General features: G+C 38.0%; 1 protein-coding gene across 9 annotated transcripts in view; it reads right to left on the bottom strand.

The window, feature by feature from the left end:
* Positions 1-200: 200 nt before the first annotated feature.
* ZC3H13 (zinc finger CCCH-type containing 13) overlaps positions 201-21,567 on the bottom strand; it is a 97,871-nt gene continuing 76,504 nt past the window's right edge. For all 9 annotated transcript variants that reach the window (XM_019826636.3, XM_019826634.3, XM_019826627.3 and 6 more), the window contains 7 exons: positions 18,509-18,612; positions 16,975-18,168; positions 15,618-16,139; positions 13,146-13,295; positions 11,739-11,939; positions 6,206-6,369; positions 201-1,040 (listed from right to left, as the gene is read on the bottom strand). In XM_019826636.3, the coding sequence (XP_019682195.3) occupies positions 870-1,040; positions 6,206-6,369; positions 11,739-11,939; positions 13,146-13,295; positions 15,618-16,139; positions 16,975-18,168; positions 18,509-18,612 (2,506 nt within the window). In that variant the 3' untranslated portion in view covers positions 201-869. The remainder of the gene's footprint in view (positions 1,041-6,205; positions 6,370-11,738; positions 11,940-13,145; positions 13,296-15,617; positions 16,140-16,974; positions 18,169-18,508; positions 18,613-21,567) is intronic.

Genomic DNA, 21,567 nt, shown 5'->3' with positions numbered 1-21,567 from the left:
CGGTAGGATTTTAAAGTTCAGATGACATAGGTTTGTTCACTCTTGGTTTGTTTCAAGTATTACTGACCTGTATTTGAAGTCTCTCCTCAACTCCTACTGCATTATTTACTTGAGCAGTAAAATGTGAAATATGAAATATGCAATGTTGATGACAAATGTCTCAGAACATTAGGAATAAGATCAATGAAGAGCAAAGTAAATCTAGAACAAGGAAAGGTACATTTATTAAAAATAAAAACAGTAGACATTTTCTGATAACAAAACCATTTAGAATCCAAAGACATCCAATATACATTGTAACAACGCACATGTATTAAAAAAAAAGACCCATTAGTAAATTTTTTTTTTCCGAACTTTAGAAAGGAAAAAAGTACTTTGGCTACCTCCCGCTGGAGGTCTGCCCCCAAACACAGCACGCAGGACCAGCATCCGCCTTCAAGAGCTCTGCACTGCAGTGTGCATTCATTCCGTGAACATGACGTTTCTGAATAAAATCTATTTCTGTAGGGATGATCCAGAACATAAGTCAGTGGCTCCATTTCATAAAAAATATTCATAGGCTGCATGCCCAGTGGCAACCGTTTTTCCAAAATCTTCAGTTTTAACAAAAAGTACAGAATAAACTAAATCTAGATGTTTTCACATTATTTCACATGAATATCAAGTACTGTGTAAAAATCTATGTAAAACCTTAAGTTAGCCAAAACTAGTGTCTTTAAACTTTAGATCAAAGTTGTTCTTCACCCTTTTACCATGGCTGACAAATCTTTTCTGCCTTTGTTATGAATGTTTGTCAAACCAAAGAACTCTGAAAAAGAATGTGTAATCTTGAAGGAAGAGAGTACCAAAAATGTCATTTAACTTCAGTCCTAAGACACACACAGTTCCTGCTGGACAGTGGACTGCGAGAGTTTATTATCTTCAGTCTTCTCGTGTCCTGGGGCATGACAAGCAGTCTTCTTCTTAAATAACCGAAGACTCAATCGCAGTAATTCATTGTCTACCACTGGAGCACTTGTGTAAGCCTGTTTCACGGTGCCCTATTTGAAGAAAACAAAAACAAATTTTAAAAGATGAGGGGCTCCTGGGTGGCTCAGTCGGTTAAGTGTCTGACTTCGGCTCAGGTCATGTTCTCACAGTCCGTGAGTTCGAGCCCCGCGTCAGGCTCTGTGCTGACAGCTCAGGGCCTGGAGCCTGCTTCAGATTCTGTGTCTCCCTTTCTCTGACCCTCCCTTGTTCATGCTCTCTGTCTCAAAAGTAAACATTAAAAAAATTTAAAAAAAAATGTATGCTACAAGTTGACAAAGGCAGGTTAACCTCTAACAAAAAACATTAAAGTGGCAAGAAAAATTAATTTGGGATGGATATTTAAAGACAAACTTAAGAAATGTTTTCGGATTCAAGAAATCTTAGAAAAGAAAGCTTTGAGGGGCATCTCTTGCCTAAAGTTGGAATCTTCAACAATCCCTGACAGGTCATCAATGAGTTTTTATTTCCAATGACAAAACAAACAGCAATCACTGCACGTTTTTGAACATGTTGAAATAAAATCTCATATAGGGCTGAACACTAATTCAGTCTTACTTTACATGACAGCCTTTCAAACCTCTGAGGAGAAGCACTTCGCACTCCTTTCTGGTCTGTCCATGTTCTGTCTGTAGAACGTGGGCTCTAGGAGTGAACAAATTCTCTAGAAGACAGCTGATCACTGCAGTCCACTAAGAAAGTACTACCGCCCTTCTGTTAAAATGCTTATCTCTATTACTGTAATTTAAGGCTACATTAGCATTTTTGGAAGTTGTCATAAAATTTTGTTAAATGTTCTCCAAGTGTGTTCATAAATGAAAGAAGGTAAGATTTGACTATCTTGGGCATTCTGCCATTTCTCTTCTTTCTAGGATCCTTAAAAGAACAGTGGTTCCTCGATTACATGTGCGTTGAAAAATATACATGTTGTGATACAGAAAACTGACTTTTTATGCATACTTCTGTGTTGACACTTGGGTACTGATTCACATAACCATGACCACAATCAGAATAGAGAAGTTTCATCATTCAGAAAACTCCCTTTGTGTTCACACCCTCTCCCCAACTCTAACCCCTGGCAATCAGTGATAGGGTCTCTGTGATTGCTTTGCCGTTTCCAGAACATCAAATAAATGGAATCCTACACTATATGATCTTTAGAGACTTGTTTCTTTCACTCAGTATCGTGTTTTTGAGATTAATCCATATTGTTGATAGTACTTACTGACAGTTTGGCTATTTTTTCTTATAAATTAGCAACCAGTTATACAGATGTGTCCTAGTTTATCAATTAGCTACGTAAAGAACACTGGGGTTGTTTCCAGTTTTTGGAGATTATGAATAGACCTGCTATAAGCTACTGTGGACAGGTTTTTATATGAATGTAAGTTTTCATTTTTCGAAGGTAAAAACCTGGCAATAGGGATTACTGGGTCATATAGTGAATATTCATTTCACCAAACCACCACACTGTGTTCCCACGTGGTGTACCATTTTGCATTCTCACCGGTAACACGTGGTAGTTCCAACTGCTCTACATCCTTGCTACGGGGTTTGTTGCTGTTGGTTTTTAGCTACTGTAACAGGTTCACAATGGTATCTCATTTAATTTTTAATCTGCATTTGTTAATGGCTCAAAATGTTAAACATCTTCTCATGGGCTTATTAACAGATCCTCTTTGGTGAACCGTCCATTCAAGTGTTGCCCGTTTAAAAAAATTGGATTGCCTTTTTTTTTTTTTTTAATGTTAACTTTTCAGAGTCCTTTACACATTCTAGGTATAAGTCCTTTCCCCAAAAAGTGGTGTCCAGATATTTTCTCTCAGTATCCTGGTCTTCTCAGTCTTCATCTCTTTCACAGAAGTTGTACATTTTGATGAAGAACAGGTATGTCAAAATAAAAAGTTCAATTAAAAAAACAACCCATTTTTAGTCCCCCCCCTCCCCCCCCCGGTAGATTAGTCCTACTTGTGTGGGTTTATGGGTTTATTTCTGGACTCTGTACCATTGGTTTTGGTGTGTGTCATCCCTGGTGCCAGGACCACATTATCCTGAGTACTGTGGCTTTACAGGCAGTCTTAAAACTGGGAACTTTGAGTCCTTCAACTGTATTCATCTTTTTAAACAACTATTCTGTGTATTCTTGTTGCTTTGACTTTCCATGTAAACTTGAGAATCTGTTATCTTAAAAAAAAAAACACTGCTGTAATTTTGCTGGATTGTGTTAAATCTGCAGATCCATTTGGGGAAAATTACAATCTTAACTATATTGAGTCTTCCAATCCATGAACAAGATGTACGTCTCCATTATTCAGGTCATCTTTGATTTTTTATGTCAGGGTCTCATAGTTCTCAGCACACAGACCCTGCACCATGTTCTGTTAGATTTGTATCTAAGTACTTTTTGCTGGGGAACCACTAAAAAGTATTTCCTACCTTTCAGTTCCCAGGTGCTTCTATACACTGTTAGTATATGGAAATCCAATTGCTTTACGCATGCTCTGTATCCTGTGGCCTTGTTACACTCTTAAGTTCTGAGAGTGTTTCTGATAAATTCCTTGAAAACTTTCACGTAGGCAATCATCTTGTCTGTAAATACAGTTTTACCTCTTCTTTTCCAATCTGTATGCCTTCTACTTCCTTTTCTTATTGAACTGGCTAGAACTCCCAGTAAAATGTGGAATAGGGGTAGTGAGAATGGACAGCCTTGCCTCGTTCTGACCTCTCCGGGAAATATTTCAAACTTTTACCCTTAAGTACGATGTTAGCTACAGGTTTTTGGAGATGCGAGTCAAGACTCTTTCTTATTCCAGCTTACTAAGAATTTTTATTGCATAGGAATGCTGATTTTTCTCAAATGTTTTTTTCTGCATCAATTGACAGGATTAGGTATTTTTTCTTCTCGGTCTGTCAATATGTGGATCACATTGAATAATTTTAGAATACTAAACTAGCATATTAAACCAGCCTTTCACTCTGAGGATAAATGGTATTTGGTCACGGTGCAGTACTCCTTTTATATATTGCTGGATTTGATTTACAAGTTTTGAGGATTTTTTATGTGTATGCTCATGAGTGATATAGATCGGTAGTTTTCTTGTGATGTCTTACTCTGGTTTTGATATCCGAGTAGTTGTTGTCCTCATAAAATGAGTGGGGAAGGATTCCTGTCTCTTCAATTTTCTGGAAGAAATTATGTAGAATTGGTGTTATTTCTAACTTAAACATTTGGTAGATTTTGCCAGTGAAACCATCTGAGAGTGGAGGCTTCTTTTCCAATAAAAACCAGACCAAAGCAAACCGACACAGACGATTCAAAGATGCTTGTGGATTTTAGAGCAATTGATCCATTTCTCCTAAACTGTCGAATTTATGTGCATAGAGCTGTTTACAGTATTATCCTTTTAATATCTATGAGACTTGGATTAGTTTTTTTCATCTCTTCAGAATTTTTCTATTAATTTCTTGTGGTATTCCTTCCTTCCTTCTGCTTGCTACCAGTTCTATACATTCTTTTAATACTACAATACTCAAATGAGACTTCAGCTCATTTAAGGCAGCTAAGTGTTCTCTTGGTATCCTTAAACTATCTTTTCTGATATGTATAATTTATATATTTTAAAAATCATTCTCTAAAGACCATGCCAAAATATGAGTTCACTGGCTTTCCACTTTTTTTCATCATCTGATAACAAGTACCATTTTCCTTGATGAGTGGTCCTATTCTGTATTTTGCTTTTACAGACCTATATATTTTAAAGAGGTTTCTTTTTTTCTTAACATCTTTCATGAGGCTCTCTTATATCTGAAATTAATTTTTCTTCAGCTGGGTCTCGTCAGGTTTTGTGTGAAAATTTTTAACGCTGAGCAATCAGAAAAGCTCACAATGCTTTCTTCAGGTGGATCATTTAAGACATTAATACTGTGCCACTATAACTTTTTATAACATGTCACATGCTAGTTAATGGTCTGTGCCCTGTACTGAAGGATTACAAGGTTCTGACAATGGCTCTCAAGGAGAATTCTGCAAGGGCGTTTTTGGTTGTCACAATTTCTGAGAGGCACTATGGCATATTAGAGGAGGAACCGGGGAATGTTACAATATATTTTTTATGAAAAAGAGGCAGGATTCTGGGGAGACTGCAAAACATGCAGCCTTTTTCAACCCAAGTCCTCTCCTTGAGCAAACAGAAAAATTTTCAACTTCAACGCCTGAGGATGGAAGCAAGTCGTACCATTGTAGACACTTACAAGAGAAGCTGACCCATTACAAGGCTAACTAGGACTCAATTCTCTTAGGGACATTTCCAGCTGAGAAAAGCTGCAAGGAGAAATGGGCACCTAGGCAACCGCATGAGGAGAAAACTAAGTAGCACATGAAGTACATGACATGGGAGTGCAGAGAATGACTGTAGCAACTCTGTCAGGAGTGACTCTGAGCCAGGCCTTTAACTAGGGAAGACTTTAAAAGCTTCCTATTCCTTGTATCTGTTTCCATTTTAATCGCTGCAGTTGAGTTCATCCCTCTGTTTTTCATGAATTTAATTTCTTCTGCAAATGCGAATCTTTTTCTTTAGCAATGTTGTTTTCAGTGTCCCCAGGTAAAAAGCTAATGAAAGTTTCTCTAACCTTTTAAACCAACTCTCTTACGCTTTTTAAAGTTTAGACATTTTCAATTTCTCATGATCAGATCTCTTCCAAATCTAATTTCTACTACTTTATGTTTTATTTTATTCTTCTTAAGTAAATGCTTACATACACTCACCTGTATTTATTTCCCTTTCTTCTGGCTTGGTACATTCTCATAGACACTATTTCTTCCTAGAAATATCCTCACCACTCTGTGTCTGGAAAATGTTTTTCTCTGATGTTCAGTTTAGATAATAAAACATACTAGAAATTTACTTAGAGAAACTTTTCACAAATGGAAACGTTTCACAGAAAGAGACTATTTAAAACTCTTTATGCATCAAATTTTGAATAACAAATTGCTATGCGACACAAACGTTCATCAATCCTCTTGAAGTAAAATGAAAACCATTACAAAATAGAATTCTTCTTTCTCCATGCGTAAAAGACGAGGAAACCAAACTCCTAAAAGCAGATAATGAGACCTTAATCTCACCTTAAAGCAATCAAATGAAAAATATACCATCCATACTTTCCAAGGAAACAGTACCTTCTCATTTTTAACAAGCTGCTTCCGGATTGCTGAATCCCGTCTGAAGCATAACGCTTTACAACAGGGCCCAAGATTACTAAGAAGACTTGCTCGCTCTTCTTTTCGTAGTAGTGCAGCCATGTTGAGAGCCCCCAGTTCATGTTCAAAAAGACTGTCTGCATCTTTCAATAAAAACAAACAGGCATTAAGTTTTCCTAAAATAGGAAAGTGTTGCTGGCTGCTTACATATTCCATTAAGTTTATCATAATGCTGGTGAAAATTATTTTATATTAAAGGCATATATACCTTATTAGGTCACAAAACACGTCTCAATGCATTTAAGAGAACTGAAATCCTATCCTGCATCTTTTCAGAACATGAAAGTATAAAACTAGAAATTAATTACAAGAATAAAAAGCAAGAAAAAACCCACAAACACATAAAGGCTAAACAACATGCTACTCAAAACAACCAATGGGTTAACAAAGAAATCAAAGAGGAAAAAAAAAATACATGGAGACAAATGCAAATAAAAACACAACAGTCCAGCATCTTGGGGACACAGCAAAAGCAGTTCTCAGAGGGAAACTTATAGCAATACAGGGCTATGTTAAGAAACAAAAATCTCAATCCAACCTTGCACCTAAAGGAATTAAAAAAAGAACAAAGCCCAAGGTGAGTAGAAGGAAAGAAATCATAAATACCACGGCAATGACAGAGACTAAAAAAATCAATAGAAAAGATGAATGAAACCAAAGGCTGGTTCTCCGTAAGAGAGAAACAAAACTGAGAGTCATCAAGAAAAAAAAAAAACACGTCAAATATAACAGAAATGAGAAGTAACAAACATTACAGAAATACAAAGGATAACAGAGTACTATGAAAAATTATATGCCAACAATTTGGACAACCTAGAAGAAACAGGATCTGAACAGACCAATTGCTAGTAACAAAACTGAAGTCATAATCAAAAACTCCCAACCAAAAGTCTAGAACCAGGTGAATTCTATCAAACGCTTGTTAATAAGTTAACACCATGTCACCTCAAACTATTCCCCCCAAAATAGGAAGGAAAGCTTCCAAACACATTCTATGAGGCTAGCATTACCCTGATATCAAAACCAGACAAAGACACCACAAGACAACAAAACCATAGGCTAATATTTCTGATGAACACAGATGTAAAAGTCCTCAACAAAATATTAGGAAACCACATTCAACAACACATTAAAAGGACCGTTCACCACAATTGAGGGGGATTAATTCCAGAGATCCAAGATGGTTCAATATGCAAATCAATCAATAGGATATACCACATTAACCAAACTAAGGATAAAAATCGTATTACCTCATGGGTGAGGAAAAAGCATTTGACAAAACTGAACAGCTGCTCACGATAAAAACTCAACAAAGTGGGTTTAGAGGGAATGTACCATAACATTAAAAAGGCCAGATATGAGCAACCCACAGCTAACCTCATACTCAATGATGAAAAACTGAGAGCTTTCCCTCTAGGGTCAGGAACAAGGCAAGGATGCCCACTCTTGCCACTTTTATTCAGCACGGTACTGGAAGTTCTAGCCACAGACCGGAAAAAGAAATAAAAGGCATCCAAATTGGTAGAAAGTAGTAAAACTGTCACTGTTTGCTGATGGCATGATACAGTACACAGAAAATCCTAAAGACTCCACCAAAAAACTCCTAGAGGTAATGTTACAAGAAACAAAGTTGAAGTAACAGAGAAATTAAGAAAACAACGCTGCTTAAAATTGTACCCAAAATAATAAAATACCTAGGAATAAACTGAACCACAGAGGTGAAAGACCTTTACTCTGAAAACTATAGAACACTGATGAAAGAAACTGAAGATACAAACAAATGCAAACACACACCACGCTCATGGATTGGAAGAATGTTGTTAAAATGTCCACACTACCGAAAGCACTCTACAGACACAATGCAACTGTTATCAAAATACCAATAATGTCCACAAAACTAGAATAAACAATCTTACAATTTGTATGAACCACACAAGACCCCAAATAGACAAAGCAATCTTGGTGGAAAAAGAACAGTGTTAGAGGGATCACCATCCCAGATATCAAGCTAGAATGTGCAATCTGAAAAAACAAAGCAGAAACTGACAAATGAATACAGAGAACAAACTGATGGTTTCCAGATGGGAGAAGGGTGGGGGATGAGCTAAAAGGTATGCCAGTAATGGAATAAATAAACCACAGGAATAAAAGGTACAACGCAGGGAATGCAGTGAATGGTATTGTAACAGTGCATGGTGACAGATGGCAGCTATACTTAGGGTGAACAGAGCATAACCTCAGAGTTGGTGAATCACTGCTGTACAACTGACACCGATGGTAACACCGTGTGCCAACCATACTGCAATGAAAACATTCAAGAGGCAACATATTCTCTGTGAAAGATCTTGAACATGTGGTTATGTTGCTAATCTCAAACAAAAATAAATATTCAGATAGCCACTTGAAGGTGTAAGACAAGTAGCCTAGGGGGAAAGAATTTAGACACTGATTACTGTCTATTACTGGGAAGAAAGGTTGGAAGTTAAAATTAGTGAAATCGAATTCAGTATATTGTTTACCATCAACTATCGCATAAAGTCCTGGAATAGATGTCAGGACTTTATTATAGCAGCATTCAACTGCAGTAATACGACTACCTTTTGTGATCTCTTAAAAAAAAAATCAGGTGAGTGACGATTAGGTATTAAGACAACCAGCAAATTTTATCGTAGATTTGGTCACTGTGAAAACAATGTATACATAAAAATCACTTAGTCTTAAGTTACAACATGCAAAGACAGGGAGGAAACACTTAAATCTCTCCTTCTTCTATTTTTATAAAGTTTGATGGAAAATAAAGAGGTTGGGTTAAATAAGAAGTCAAAATAACAGAACAGGGCCAGTCAGTAATCCAAAAATATAACACAGTAAAACTTCACAGCTAGCATTCTACAAGCTGGCCAGAAGTACCAACAGCTACCAGATACTGCTTCTATGACAACATAATCAAACAGGTTATTGTTAGAGTCCACAAAGGAAAATGGTAAATATCACCCAGTAAAAACACAACAGACACATCTGACTGTTTCACTTCCATTTCCTGAACTGCAAAGCACAGTGAGATTAGAGAATTAACAAGAAACTAGTCTCATGTAATATATCTAGTCAACAGGTCATATACCTGTCAAAAGGTACAGAATGTAAGACAAGTATAAATGAATATAAAGAAAAAGCTCAAAACCAGTTTGCAAACTTCAGTGTCTATCGGAATCATCTGAGGAGCTTTCTAAAATACAGTGCCAGGGTTCTACCACTGCATCTACAGAATCTCCACAGTTGGATCAGGATACCTAAATGGGAAAAAGGCAGTCCCTCAGGTGATTCAGATAGAACTATGCTTCAGGCAAGCAGTGACATAGACACAAACACGTAGTATTAAAAAAACCTAAAAACCCCCAAAATATTAACTACCATTCCACTGTAGATACAAATACAGAAGAAATGTGCACTGAGCCCACCTTCTTCTCGGAACAATGGTCATGATGACAAATTTCTTTTTATTGGAATGCTTATCGTTCTCTTCTTTAACAAAAGAATACAACACACACACTTGCGCACCTCCCTAGAAAGTATAACACGCCCAAACTTCCAGTCTCTTCGTGGTTTTGAAATGATTACCACAAAATTATTCAAGAGACTTTTTTTTTTTTTAAGTAATTTCTGTGCCCAACACGGGGCTCGAACTCACCACCTTGACATCAAGAGTTGCAGTCTCTACCGATTGAGCCAGACAGATGCTGCCTTACTTGTTTTTAATCTATCACACTCCACACAGAAAACTTAGGCAAGGGCAATTTAAGTTTCGGTATACTTATAAAGTTTACAGTGTTTTTAAAATTACAAATGGGATAGGGATATACTTTCTTCAGTACTGGGACACTGAAATAGACCGAATAGGATAGAAAAAATCAGTACCAATTATTTTACAAATACTTCTTGAAACTGTGTGTCAGATACTGTTCTAGATAATAGCATAATCAGTAAGAACAGGTCATTATACAATGGATACAGCAGTATACAAAGTCCCATTCCTTAGGAAACGTATACTCAGCATCCTGAATCAGTTCTCTTGTTCTCTAATTAGGAGAGGTCTGATTGGTGAGCAACAATTAACCCCCCTTTATGACGTATGTCATCAGGTTATGGCCAAACTATATTTCCTAGGTAGCAAAGTCATAGGAGCAAACTGCTTTAGAGGTGGGTGAGACCTTAGGACTTTCATTCCATTATTTAATACCCACAGGAGTTACCTGCTTAAGGTCAAAGAGCCAACCAAACAAGGCAGAAAGAGGGGGGAAGGAACCTAGGAGTTCAGTCATTTGTCAAGTTAACACATATTCACAATCATAATAATTTATATGTTTCACGCATATGTTTCATTCTATATTTATTGGGACGTGTTAAAATCAAGACTTTTGCTGCTTATGCTAACAGTTGAAAGAAAAAACATGAAAGTAATAAAACAATTTTTTTCAGGGAGCCTGGGTGGCTCAGTCAGTTAAAATGCCTGCCTCTTGATTTCAGCTCAGGTCATGATCTCACAGCTCCTGAGTTGGAGCCCCATGTTGGGCTCCGCTGTGACAGTGCAGAGCCTGCTTGGGAATCTCTCTCCCCCTCTGTCTCTGCCCCTCTCCCGCTTGCTCGCGTGCTCTCGCTCTCAAACATTAAAATTTTTTTTTCCATTTTTGTATTAGTAAAAATCTTAATTTTTAAACCTTTACTCTCACAAACATGACATAAAATTAAATGTCGTTGCTTTCACATTTTATCTCTTCCTTCTTTTTACCACCCAGTCATTCCCCTTCCATTGTAATGAAAAGCTGTTGCAATAAGGTCTAAAATCAATATGGAACTATTTTCAAACTAAATAGTAGTAGTCACTATTTATTAAGTGTCACCACATGTCAGGAATCATTCTTAGTATTTTACTTAAACCTCATTTGCTGCTCCTAACAATCTTATGAAGTTGATGGGGTAATTATTCCCAGCTTACAAATGGTGACACTAACACAGAGTAGCTGGTAAGTGTGTGCCTATTTAGGAATCCAGATTATCTGGCACAGACACCAAGCTTCTACCCCCTTTGTTAAAGGCTCAACCTAGGCATTTGCATATGGGTAGAACTCCCCATTTCCCAGGGGAAAGGGTTGCCTTGACACCCAATTTGTTTAGATACGAACGAAGCCCACTTTTCCAGGCTCTGCTCTGGTTAGTTCTGGGAACACGACTAAGAACTTTACTGTGCTATTTCTGCACCTTTTTTGCTTTAATTTGCAGAGTCAAAATTCCTTTTTAAATTTCTGAAAAAGATTTAATACTGAATATCAAGTGATTCCTCAAAAAAAAAAAAAAAAGTTCCTACACTTGGAGTGCTATGTGAAAACAAAGAACCCTTTTCAAAGGCATCTCAATTAAGTCGCAGCAGACATTACACAAAGTAGAATGGGATTACCTTTGGGTTTTTCTAAAAGTCTCTGACATGTTTCTTTGACTTTTGTGAAGAGTTCAGAACCTGCCAACTTTTTAGAAATCCCCACTCTTAGCATAACAGCTCCAGGTGTGAATTTTAAGAGGGCAGCCCCAGGCTCTCGTGGTTCTTTTGGATGCTTTGGCATAAGACCAGACCAATCCACATCTATCACATCTAATGGATCTGTAAAAAGTTAAGAATGGGATTTTGTTTTTACATCAAGAAACAGCATTCTTGTTATCTTTTGATAAACAGAAACTGCAAAACATAGAAAGCATTAAGTAACAAGTGTTTTAAATGAAAAATAACAGTCTTAAAATGAGAGCTTTACTATAAAGACTAATATTTAGAATCTAAGGACCTTTCCAGTAAAAAAAAAAAAAACAAAAAAAAACACAAAACCTCACCAAAAGATAACAGGCAAGCAAACAAAACCCAAGCGCATTCCTCCAAATTTAATACTGCGAACAAATAATCCATCTGCTGACAAGGGACAATTGAAAAAATGAACGGTAATGTTCTATTTAATAACATATAATAAAAAAGATATACGTACCTTCTACATTAGTAGAAAATTGTGAAATACAAAACAAATTAAGTCAAAATAAAATTTTAACGTTTTACATTCCCCAACAAAACAAAGACCCTCACTATGATAAAAAAAAAAAAAAATTATAACGGGGCGCCTAGGTAGTACAGTTGGTTAAGCATCTGACTCTTGATTTCAGCTCAGGTCCTGATCCCACCATGGTGAGATCCAGCCCCGCGCTGGGCTCTGGGCTTGGAGCCTACTGATTCTCTTTCCCCCCCTCTGTCTGCCTCTTCCCCCACGCGTGTGGGCTCTCTCTCCCTCAAATAAATTACAACAAGCAGACTAAGTGGGACGTTGCTTCAGGCTGTGGTCACCAGAATAAGCTCTGGCGGAGTGTACGGTTCTATACTATACAAGGGAAGATAATTACTGAGTTGAGAAAATTGACAGAGGTATATAGATCTTGCATTAATGTAATTTCAACAACTATAAATTTTGAATGACCGTTTCAGCAGTTGGCTTGTGGCATCACAACCGTGAAGCTTCGTACCATACATCTACCATCCGGAACATTGCTGGGCAATCAGTATTCAGTTAGATTCCAAGTTATAGAACATGAATTTCAACTTCTGGAACGGAAATCTTAGAATTTGACTATTTTAAAAGAGACCCTGTCCAATTCGTAGGCAATGTCGACTTAAAAGTGTGCTGACCATACAGACTGTGATTTTCATTGTATTGGCCTTTCAGTCTCAAATAAAACATAGAAAGAAAAATTCTGCCTTTCATTACTTAGCAATGCCTTAATACCAAAAATCAGGTCATTTTTACGTTCAACCACCTTTGTAAATGATTACCTGGCATCTTCTCCTCATCCTGTTGGTCTTCCCTCTTTTCAGCATCACCTGCTAGAATTTCATCTAGTTCATCATCACTGATTGGCTCATAACCTTCTCCAGCACCAGATCCTAATGAATGTGCATCATCTAACTTGGATTCGTCATCTCCTGTTTCGGAAAGATTTATCTCATGTCAAAGAGCACACGGGAGGGACATTTAAGTGAAACCAAAGAGGAAGAGGCTGTGCACACTAAAATATTTGAAGAGTGTTTTTTTCCTTAGAAAACTACATTTCTTAATATTCCAAAAGGAAAATTAAATTTTAAGTGCAAGAACACAGTAAAAACAGCAATACCGAAACAAGTTATAAGATTACAATTAAAATGTGACAAAAGGTACCGCTAACTTATTAATTTTGCTTCTGTATGTTAATGTTTTTATAATAAAACTTGAAGTAAATCCAGACAAATTTACTAACGTCAAAAGGATGTAGTAATTTCTTTACTTAAATAAACTCATTAATTTAAAAGACTTGTAAACATTAATAATTACATTTATTTGAAAAATTGCCGCTGATTCTCCCTCTACCTCCCAATTCATCTCCCTATCCCAACTCAATTTTAAAGAGAATGCTGTAAGAAACTTAAAAATATTTTGTTGGTACCACTAGCATATATTTATCTTACCAATCTTTCTCAATTACTTAGGTTAGGCTTTGTCACCCAGTGAGTTAGTTGTGAACTGAAAAGTACCCTGTAACTACAGAGTATGTTTAATATTTCTAATCAGTTATCCACACACTTTACTGAGTTTACAACACTAGGTTAGCAAAATGCAACAGTATGCTTTACAGGTATAAATTTGCAGCAAATAAAATATAATAAACTATGAGATGTTTCTGGTCATTCTATAATTTTCTATTATGTTCTAGAATAATCTCCCAATTCACTTCTAAGGTAATCAACTTTAATGACTTCATTTTACAAATATACATCTAAGCATATAAAAGCATATAATAGGATTTGTATTTTTTCAAGTTTATCCCACTCATTTTCCTACTTTAGGTGAATAAAATTTTTCATCTCACAGTAGGTAATTCACCTATAAATTTCGATGCTATGTTATGTGTGATCACAACCAGTGAATGCTGTATTTTAGGGATGAGGGGCACTGACTCCAATCACAAGAGAGTTATTATGATTTGTTCAATTATATTCAATTACACTCCAAGGTTATACCTCCATTAGTACTATGGCTCAGGATTTGAGGCTATTTATACTCAAAATTGAGATGAAAACATAATGTGAGGAAACACTGAGATAGAAATGTTTTTGTCAAGTAGAAAAAAATATAACAGATGCTGTATTGGAACATATCTGATCAGATAACCAAGAGATAGTAAAGATGTTTATAGTTTCAAACGAATGTGCATTTACTCTAGGCCCAATGTTATAATACAACAAATAAAAAGAATAGTGAAATAACTGCTGCTTATATATAAGTATCCTAGAAGTTTCTTGAGGGCTTGATATCAGAACAATGGTGTTAAGCACTGGTACCAGAACTGGACAATCCCAAGGAGGCAGAATTTCCAGGACAATTTTCAGGGAAGCCCTTACTCTTGTTAAGCTAGCCTATATAATTCACCAAAGAATAAGACGTGGGTATATATATGCACAGGCAGAACATATTTTCATTCATCAACCATTTACTGCATCCTTGCTATAGTCCTGATGATAAAGAAATGAAAAGCTATGGTCCCTAACAAAGGAGTAGAGTATAGTGGGGACAAAACCAAGGAAAAATAATTGTAGTACAGCGTGGGGATGCTATAAAAGACATATAGACAAGGTGCTATGGCAACCTGAATAAGTACCGTTAGCAGAGAAGGCTTCACGGAGGAAATGATGCACAGACTGGGAAATGAAGTCTGAATAAGGGAAGATAAGAGGGCAAACATCTACCAAGCAAAGGGAAGAGGCAGCACAAAGAAGGCTGGAGGGCAGTGCACTGCGAGAATTCAGAGGCATGAGTGGTCTGGACTAGACTGGGGGTAAAGAAGAGAGTGGAGGCAGTGAACAATGATGTTCCCCACAGCTGAGGCTGGCTCTTAGTGGGCCAAAGGGGAAATGCATTTTCAGGGAGTGTTGACTGTTTCGTGTATTTGTTCTCAACTGCCCTGGAAAACAGAATCACTAAGAGTTATTTGAATCTGTCTCTGAACCAAGAAATAACTTCCATTTTTATGATTTTTTTTTTTTAATATCTAAGAAAAGAAGGTGATAACTATTTTTTACTGCATCTACCTTTTATTTCATTCAGGTGAATCTGAACCAAGTATACCATGATAGTACAAATCAGGGGACCACATTTTTGAAATATCACAGGGCTTTTCCTTATGCATATCAGAACACCTTCACAAGAAAATACTTTATTTCCTATGAAACCTGAAAAGGAATGGAGCAGATAACAGACAACAAGGCACTCACCTTCCACACTCTCAGTTCTCTCCGCTTTGTTTAGATCTTCAAATCCCTGCACAGATCCTAGATCTTTATCCATTTTTTCTTTATCCAAAGCAAGACAGTCTCGGGAAGTGCCTTCTAGGTCTCTTTCATGTTCACTCTCCAGTTTTGCTTCACTGCGTTTTACAGACTCTATTTGAGAAGAACTCTCAAAAGTTCTGTCTCTGTCCCTGTCCCTGTCCCTTTCCATAGAATCAGGAATTAGTCTCTCTCTTTCCCTGTCCAAATCTCTCCGTTTGTCTCGTTCTCTCTCTCGTTCCCGCAATCTATCTCGGTCCCTGTTCCGTGGCCAATCTTTATCAGCATCTCGGTCCCATTCTCTCTGTCTTGTGTCTCTCCTCTCTCTGTCCCGGTCTCTATCATGCTCATATCGATCACGTTCTTGAAGCCTATCTCTGCTATCAAACGACCCGGATCTTGAATGGACCTGTCGATCTGATTCAGGAGAACTTCTTCTTGAGCTATGGCTCCTTGAATCCTGGCGATCTAAAATAAATATACAAAGAGTTTACACAAGGTAAGAAATAAAATGCTTCATTGCCGCCATACTTGTATCAAATCACTGTGTTATGCACCTGAAACTAACACTGTATGTCAACTCTACTTCAATTGAAGGAAAAGAGAAGGAAAGAAAAAGGGAGAGGAAGGAAGGAAGGAAGAAGGAAGGGAGGGAGGGGGGGAGGGAGGGACGGAGGGAGAAGGGAAAGAAAGAAAGAAAAAAAAATGCTTCATTTTAGGGTCCTTTAAAACTTACATTTGATGTTTCCATAGTCCCAATTATTCAAGAAACTCATTTTAAGGAAAAATTGTAAAGTGCTAATTAAAATATGTAAAAGGCAAGGGAACATGTAATTTTCCACTATAACCACAAAGTATCTTCCAAGAAATACATACATAAAATGGGTAAGCATTAACGGAACTGATCACTTCATCATCTGACCTCTTCCTATCCCCTATCTTATTTTCTGTGGTCAAAAGAAAAAGCACTGGCTGCAGGAGGAAGAGCAGGAAGGTTAAAATTTCAAGCATCAGTAAGGAACCTGAATACTGAGCCCTCTGCCAAGATGTACTACTAACATCCTGATAGCAAACTGATGGACGTCACTCAACGTACCTCTATTATAATAATGTTAGTGTTAATGTCGTAACAGGTAACATTCTGGTGGCATGGTTAAGCTTTGAAGTTTCTTAAAATTTAAGGCAGTATATAATGTAACCAATGTCTCATTTACGTTAAAGTTGCAATTTGTATAAAAGAGAAAAGTGTATAAAATACACTAAGACAGGAAGCACTGGCTAGATTAGAATTCAATTTTATTACCTGAAGAAGTACTTCGACTGGGCTCTCCACGCTTTAACTGATCAATCCTAGATTTCCTCTCTCCTGTGATCTCCAGACTTTTTGTTTTCTCTCTATCTCTCGAGCCACTATGCAGTACTCTCTTTCGACCACTTTGGTCATCCCCACTTCGATGGGCAGAATCATTGGACGGGGAGCGGAGACGCCCAGATGTATGGCTCCGATTGCTCCGATTGCTGCCGAGGCTGCTGCTCCTCTTTTGATCCAGCGGCTTGCGGTGCGGCGCATCTTCTATAGTGACGTGCGGCGCCTCCACCTTCTCGGCGCGGGTTCTATGGCACTTCCTGTGCGAGTCTTCACCGGTGCTGTTGGTGGGAGCGGCAGACGAGGAAAGGCTGGTGGCGGACGCGCTGAAGGCGGCGGAGGCAGAAGAGGAGAGAGTAGCAGAGGCGGTGGTAGAAGCGGCGGCCGCGGGAGGCGGAGGGGGAGGAAGAGAGGACGGAGAGGGAGTCCTTCCGGGAGTGGCAGCCGTGGCGGCGCGCTCCGGTTCCGCCACCTCCGCCCGGTCAGGCACGTCCTCGTCAGACCAGTCGCTGAACGCCGTATCTTCCTTTTTCTGAGAACCCTCCAGACCGCCATCCTTACCATTGGACATGTCAACCAATTCCTCTTTGGCTGTTAGAGGGGGAGTCCGCGGGCCTCTCTTCTTCTTACTCTGCAGGACGGCTTCTTCATCAGAAATATCAGAATCGCCTTTGGATTTCTTACGTTTCTTCTCTATACTTTTCTTCTTCTGGCCTTTTTTTGGTGAAAATACTTGACCGTCTTCAGATGCTGTCTCTGTGTTACCCCTCTCTAGCCCAACATCCTCCTCCTTCTTTTTCTTAACAGGTTTCTTCTGAATTTTGGCTTTTTTCTTGTTCTCATCATGAGCTCGATCAGATGCGTCTCGCTCGTCAGACGGGTGGTGTCCCATCATGTCTTGTGGGCGAGTTCTTGAGCTTTCCGGGATTTCTGTCTGTTCTCTCTGTTTATCTACAGAAGAAACTTTCTCTTTAAGCTCCTGCTCTTCATAGCGCCTTGAACTCTCTTTTCTTTCCAGCTTACGATCTTCCTCTTTCCATCTACCCTGCCTGTCTTCTGGAAGGTGTGATGGACTGAGAGAACGAGACTCTTGAGGTCGTACAACCTGGCTCAAGAGTCTATGTTTTTCATCTATACAAAAAGATGAAAGCAATCACACTTTCACCAGGTAAACAACGTTGCATTTACACAGAAATAATAATAGCCCAGCCTCTCACTTTTCATTTTAAAACTTTAAAAATGGCAATAATTTCACTAAAAATATGGACTTACTACCAACAGGAGATGACCGTGCCCCTACGATAAAGTAACTGTATTCCTAACATATACTTTAGTCACATGAGATATTCAGAGGCAGCAGAGCAAGAAAAATTTTAAATCTCACTTCATCATTTCCTGTTAATGCCAAAGAATGGTCTCATGGTTACAAAGGAATGTGGATACAGAAACACAGAAAACAGATTCTGCTTACTTTTATCATCTCCACTGTTGTAGGTGTCACTGTCGGGAGAATGTTCTCGCCGGCGCTTAGGTGACTGACGAGGGCTAGGACTCCCTTCATTTCTATAGCGCTTCCTAAATAGGACAAACATAGTTTATAAAACTCCAGGGGATGAAAAAGAGATTTCTTTACTAGTTTTCGGTATTATTTCTTTACTGTAACTACAAAATATAATTGTAAGAGAGCAATACTGTGAGAGCTATATCATATAAAAGGTGTTCAGCACGCATCTTGAATAAAATTCTTCACTTCGTTTGTTAAGACATACAATTGTGATTCAAAACACAGGACAACAGGTCTTTCTTCATCAAATCGCCAGATTTAATAATTGCATGGTGGTAACATACATGAGAGGAATTAATGTACCGTCTACTAAAACTTACTCGTTAATTTTATCTTTTATGATAAAGAAATACTTTATGCTGGGAAGCCAAATGAGAAAATCAGTATCTGCTTTGGAGTCAAAAAGATATGAATGCAACTTACAGCCATGTTACCTATTAGGTAACCTTAGGAAGTTCCTTGAAATCACTGAACCTTAGCTTTCTCATCTGAAAATGGTGGGAAAAAACCAGGGTCCATCTTGTAAAATTGCACTTAGGAATAAATTAGTTTTATCATAAGCCTAGTGCTAGTTATGTTGTGAGTACACTGTAAAAATTGGTTCCTTCCCTTTTCTTAAAACTAAATCACTTGCTTGGTGGCAAATTAATAAAATAATTAAAATGTTCACTATATTTCTTATTCTTTAAGTTAAACATTAAATGACTAGTGATTTATACCTCTGGTACTTAAATTATTCTAGTGTTTTCCTGTATTGTCATTAAATTTTGACTACCTTTTTTTTTTAAAACCACTGTTTATAAATACTGTGGTCAAAAGTTATGAAACATACTGCAGCACACATATCTCCCTCACGGCTCATTTACATAAATGAGTAACCAGGGTTTCGGAAAAAAAAGAGATTAGTGTGACAACTTACAGGCTCAAGTTCGTACAGTTCCCTATCCAAAGCTCCTGCTATCATTAGGCCATCTATTCTCCCATTCTTTGAATCTGGGCTGGCCCACAGACTTGCTATGACAAGAGGATGTGGTGAAAGTGACAGAGTGTAAGTTTGGAAAATCAGGACTCAAGATGCATTGCAGCTTCTGCTTTTCACCTCTTGGCATGTTTCTATCATTATATGGAGAGTTTAGACTATTGGAGAATGAAAGGTCGTGTGGAGGAGAAATGAGATGCCCTAAACAGCAGCCAGCACTAAATGCCAGGCATGAAGAGTGAGGCCAGTTTGGGTCATCCAGACACAGGTGAACTGCCAGACCCACCTCAGAAACATGAGTGACCCCAGGCAAGATCAGCAGAACTGCTCTGCTGAGCCCAGCCCAAAGTGCTAATCCACAGAATGAGATGACTGCCTCTTGTTTTAAACTACTAACTTTATGTGTGGTTTGACGCATAGCAAGAGGTAACTGGTATATCGAAATAAAGCCAATAATTAAAATGTACAAAAAAAACACTTTAATTTCTAGGAAGTATCTATAGAAATAAAATTAAGAGTAAAATAAATAGTATGGCAAGTCAGCAAACAAAACCTGCATAATAGGGGTTAAAAAAAAGTTTTGGGTAAATTCAACTACTGAGATGACAATACAATTGATAAAAACATCAAGACATTAATCTCATACAGCTATCGTTATAGAGCTGTTTGACTCCTAAGTTTGTGGGGTCCTTGCAACGTTTGGATTGTCCAACCATGAAAAACCAGAAGAACGTTTTGCTACTGTAAGCAGAGATCAGAAGCATGGAAAAACGAAATCAAAGCACAGGACTGCGTAATAGATAAATAACAGATTTCACAATTTTCATCTTAGAGACTTTAAGGAGGTCAGAGAAATATGTATTTATGCCTACATGTGTTAAAAACAGTATCTGAATTTTATGTTAATGTAAGATTATTTATTAATGGGGAAAGGGAAGCCAGTGGATGTGAACTACAGAAAACCCTGGCTGCAGATTGAAGGGAAGCCAAGACCTAATAGATGCAGCCTCCACTTCTGTGCTTTGTTCTTTGTCCACAGTCATAATCTACAACAGCAATGATGAAAAACAGCCGAAAGCAGGGAGCTGTATTCACCATAATTCACATGAGCTAGAAGCAGAAGCAATGGAACTGAATATATAAATTATTTCCAGTTTGTTTTAGCAAACTTAACCATACCCTTTATCCCAGCTGGTATTAAAAAGGAAAAAAAAAAAAGGCAGTTAACTCCAATAAGCTTGGTTTTATGTCCATGAAACCTCAAAACTGACCAATCAGAGTCCAAAATTCTCATGGCTACAGTGATTTAGCTCCCTTTGTCTATTCCTCAACTGATGAGAGTCCCAACATACATAGAGGGCTGTGAAGCTGACAGGCATACACTCAGGCCATCTTAGCCACCATCTGGAGAAAACCTTTCCGAGACTAGAACTCACACAGAAGAAAACAGTGGAGAAATGGACAGACAGGATTCCTGATACATTGTTTCAAAGTCTGAACATAGTCACATCAGAACAAATGAACTCTAACCATGGACTTCCTAGATATCTGAGCAATCCTTTTTTTGGGGGGAGGGGGCAGAGGGGAGGGGAGAAAAAGAAAAAAAGAGAAACTGTCCTCAGATACATGAGAAGATAGGAACACATCTTTTTTTTTTTTTTTTTAATTAATTAATTTATTTTTTGAGAGACAGAGACAGAGTCTCTGTCACAGAGACTCCGAAGCAGGCTCCAGGCTGTCAGCACAGAGCCCGACGTGGGGCTCGAACCCACGAACCATGAGATCATGACCTGAGCCAAAGTCGGCTGCCTAACCGACTGAGTCAATCCAGGAGCCCCTATGAGAACACATCTTTTGATCCCAATAATCTACTATAACTCCACAGCTCAAGATAGGTCAAGTCTGTATCTCTCTTCAGTGGTTGCAGGACTTCCTTCAGTTTTAAGACCCTGTGAATGCTTCTGTCACTGGAGGTAGTGACTCCAGA

The sequence above is a fragment of the Felis catus genome, chromosome A1 (genome assembly GCF_018350175.1).
Source record: "Felis catus isolate Fca126 chromosome A1, F.catus_Fca126_mat1.0, whole genome shotgun sequence".
Lineage (NCBI taxonomy): Eukaryota > Metazoa > Chordata > Mammalia > Carnivora > Felidae > Felis > Felis catus.
This window is presented reverse-complemented; position numbering and strand designations above follow the sequence as displayed.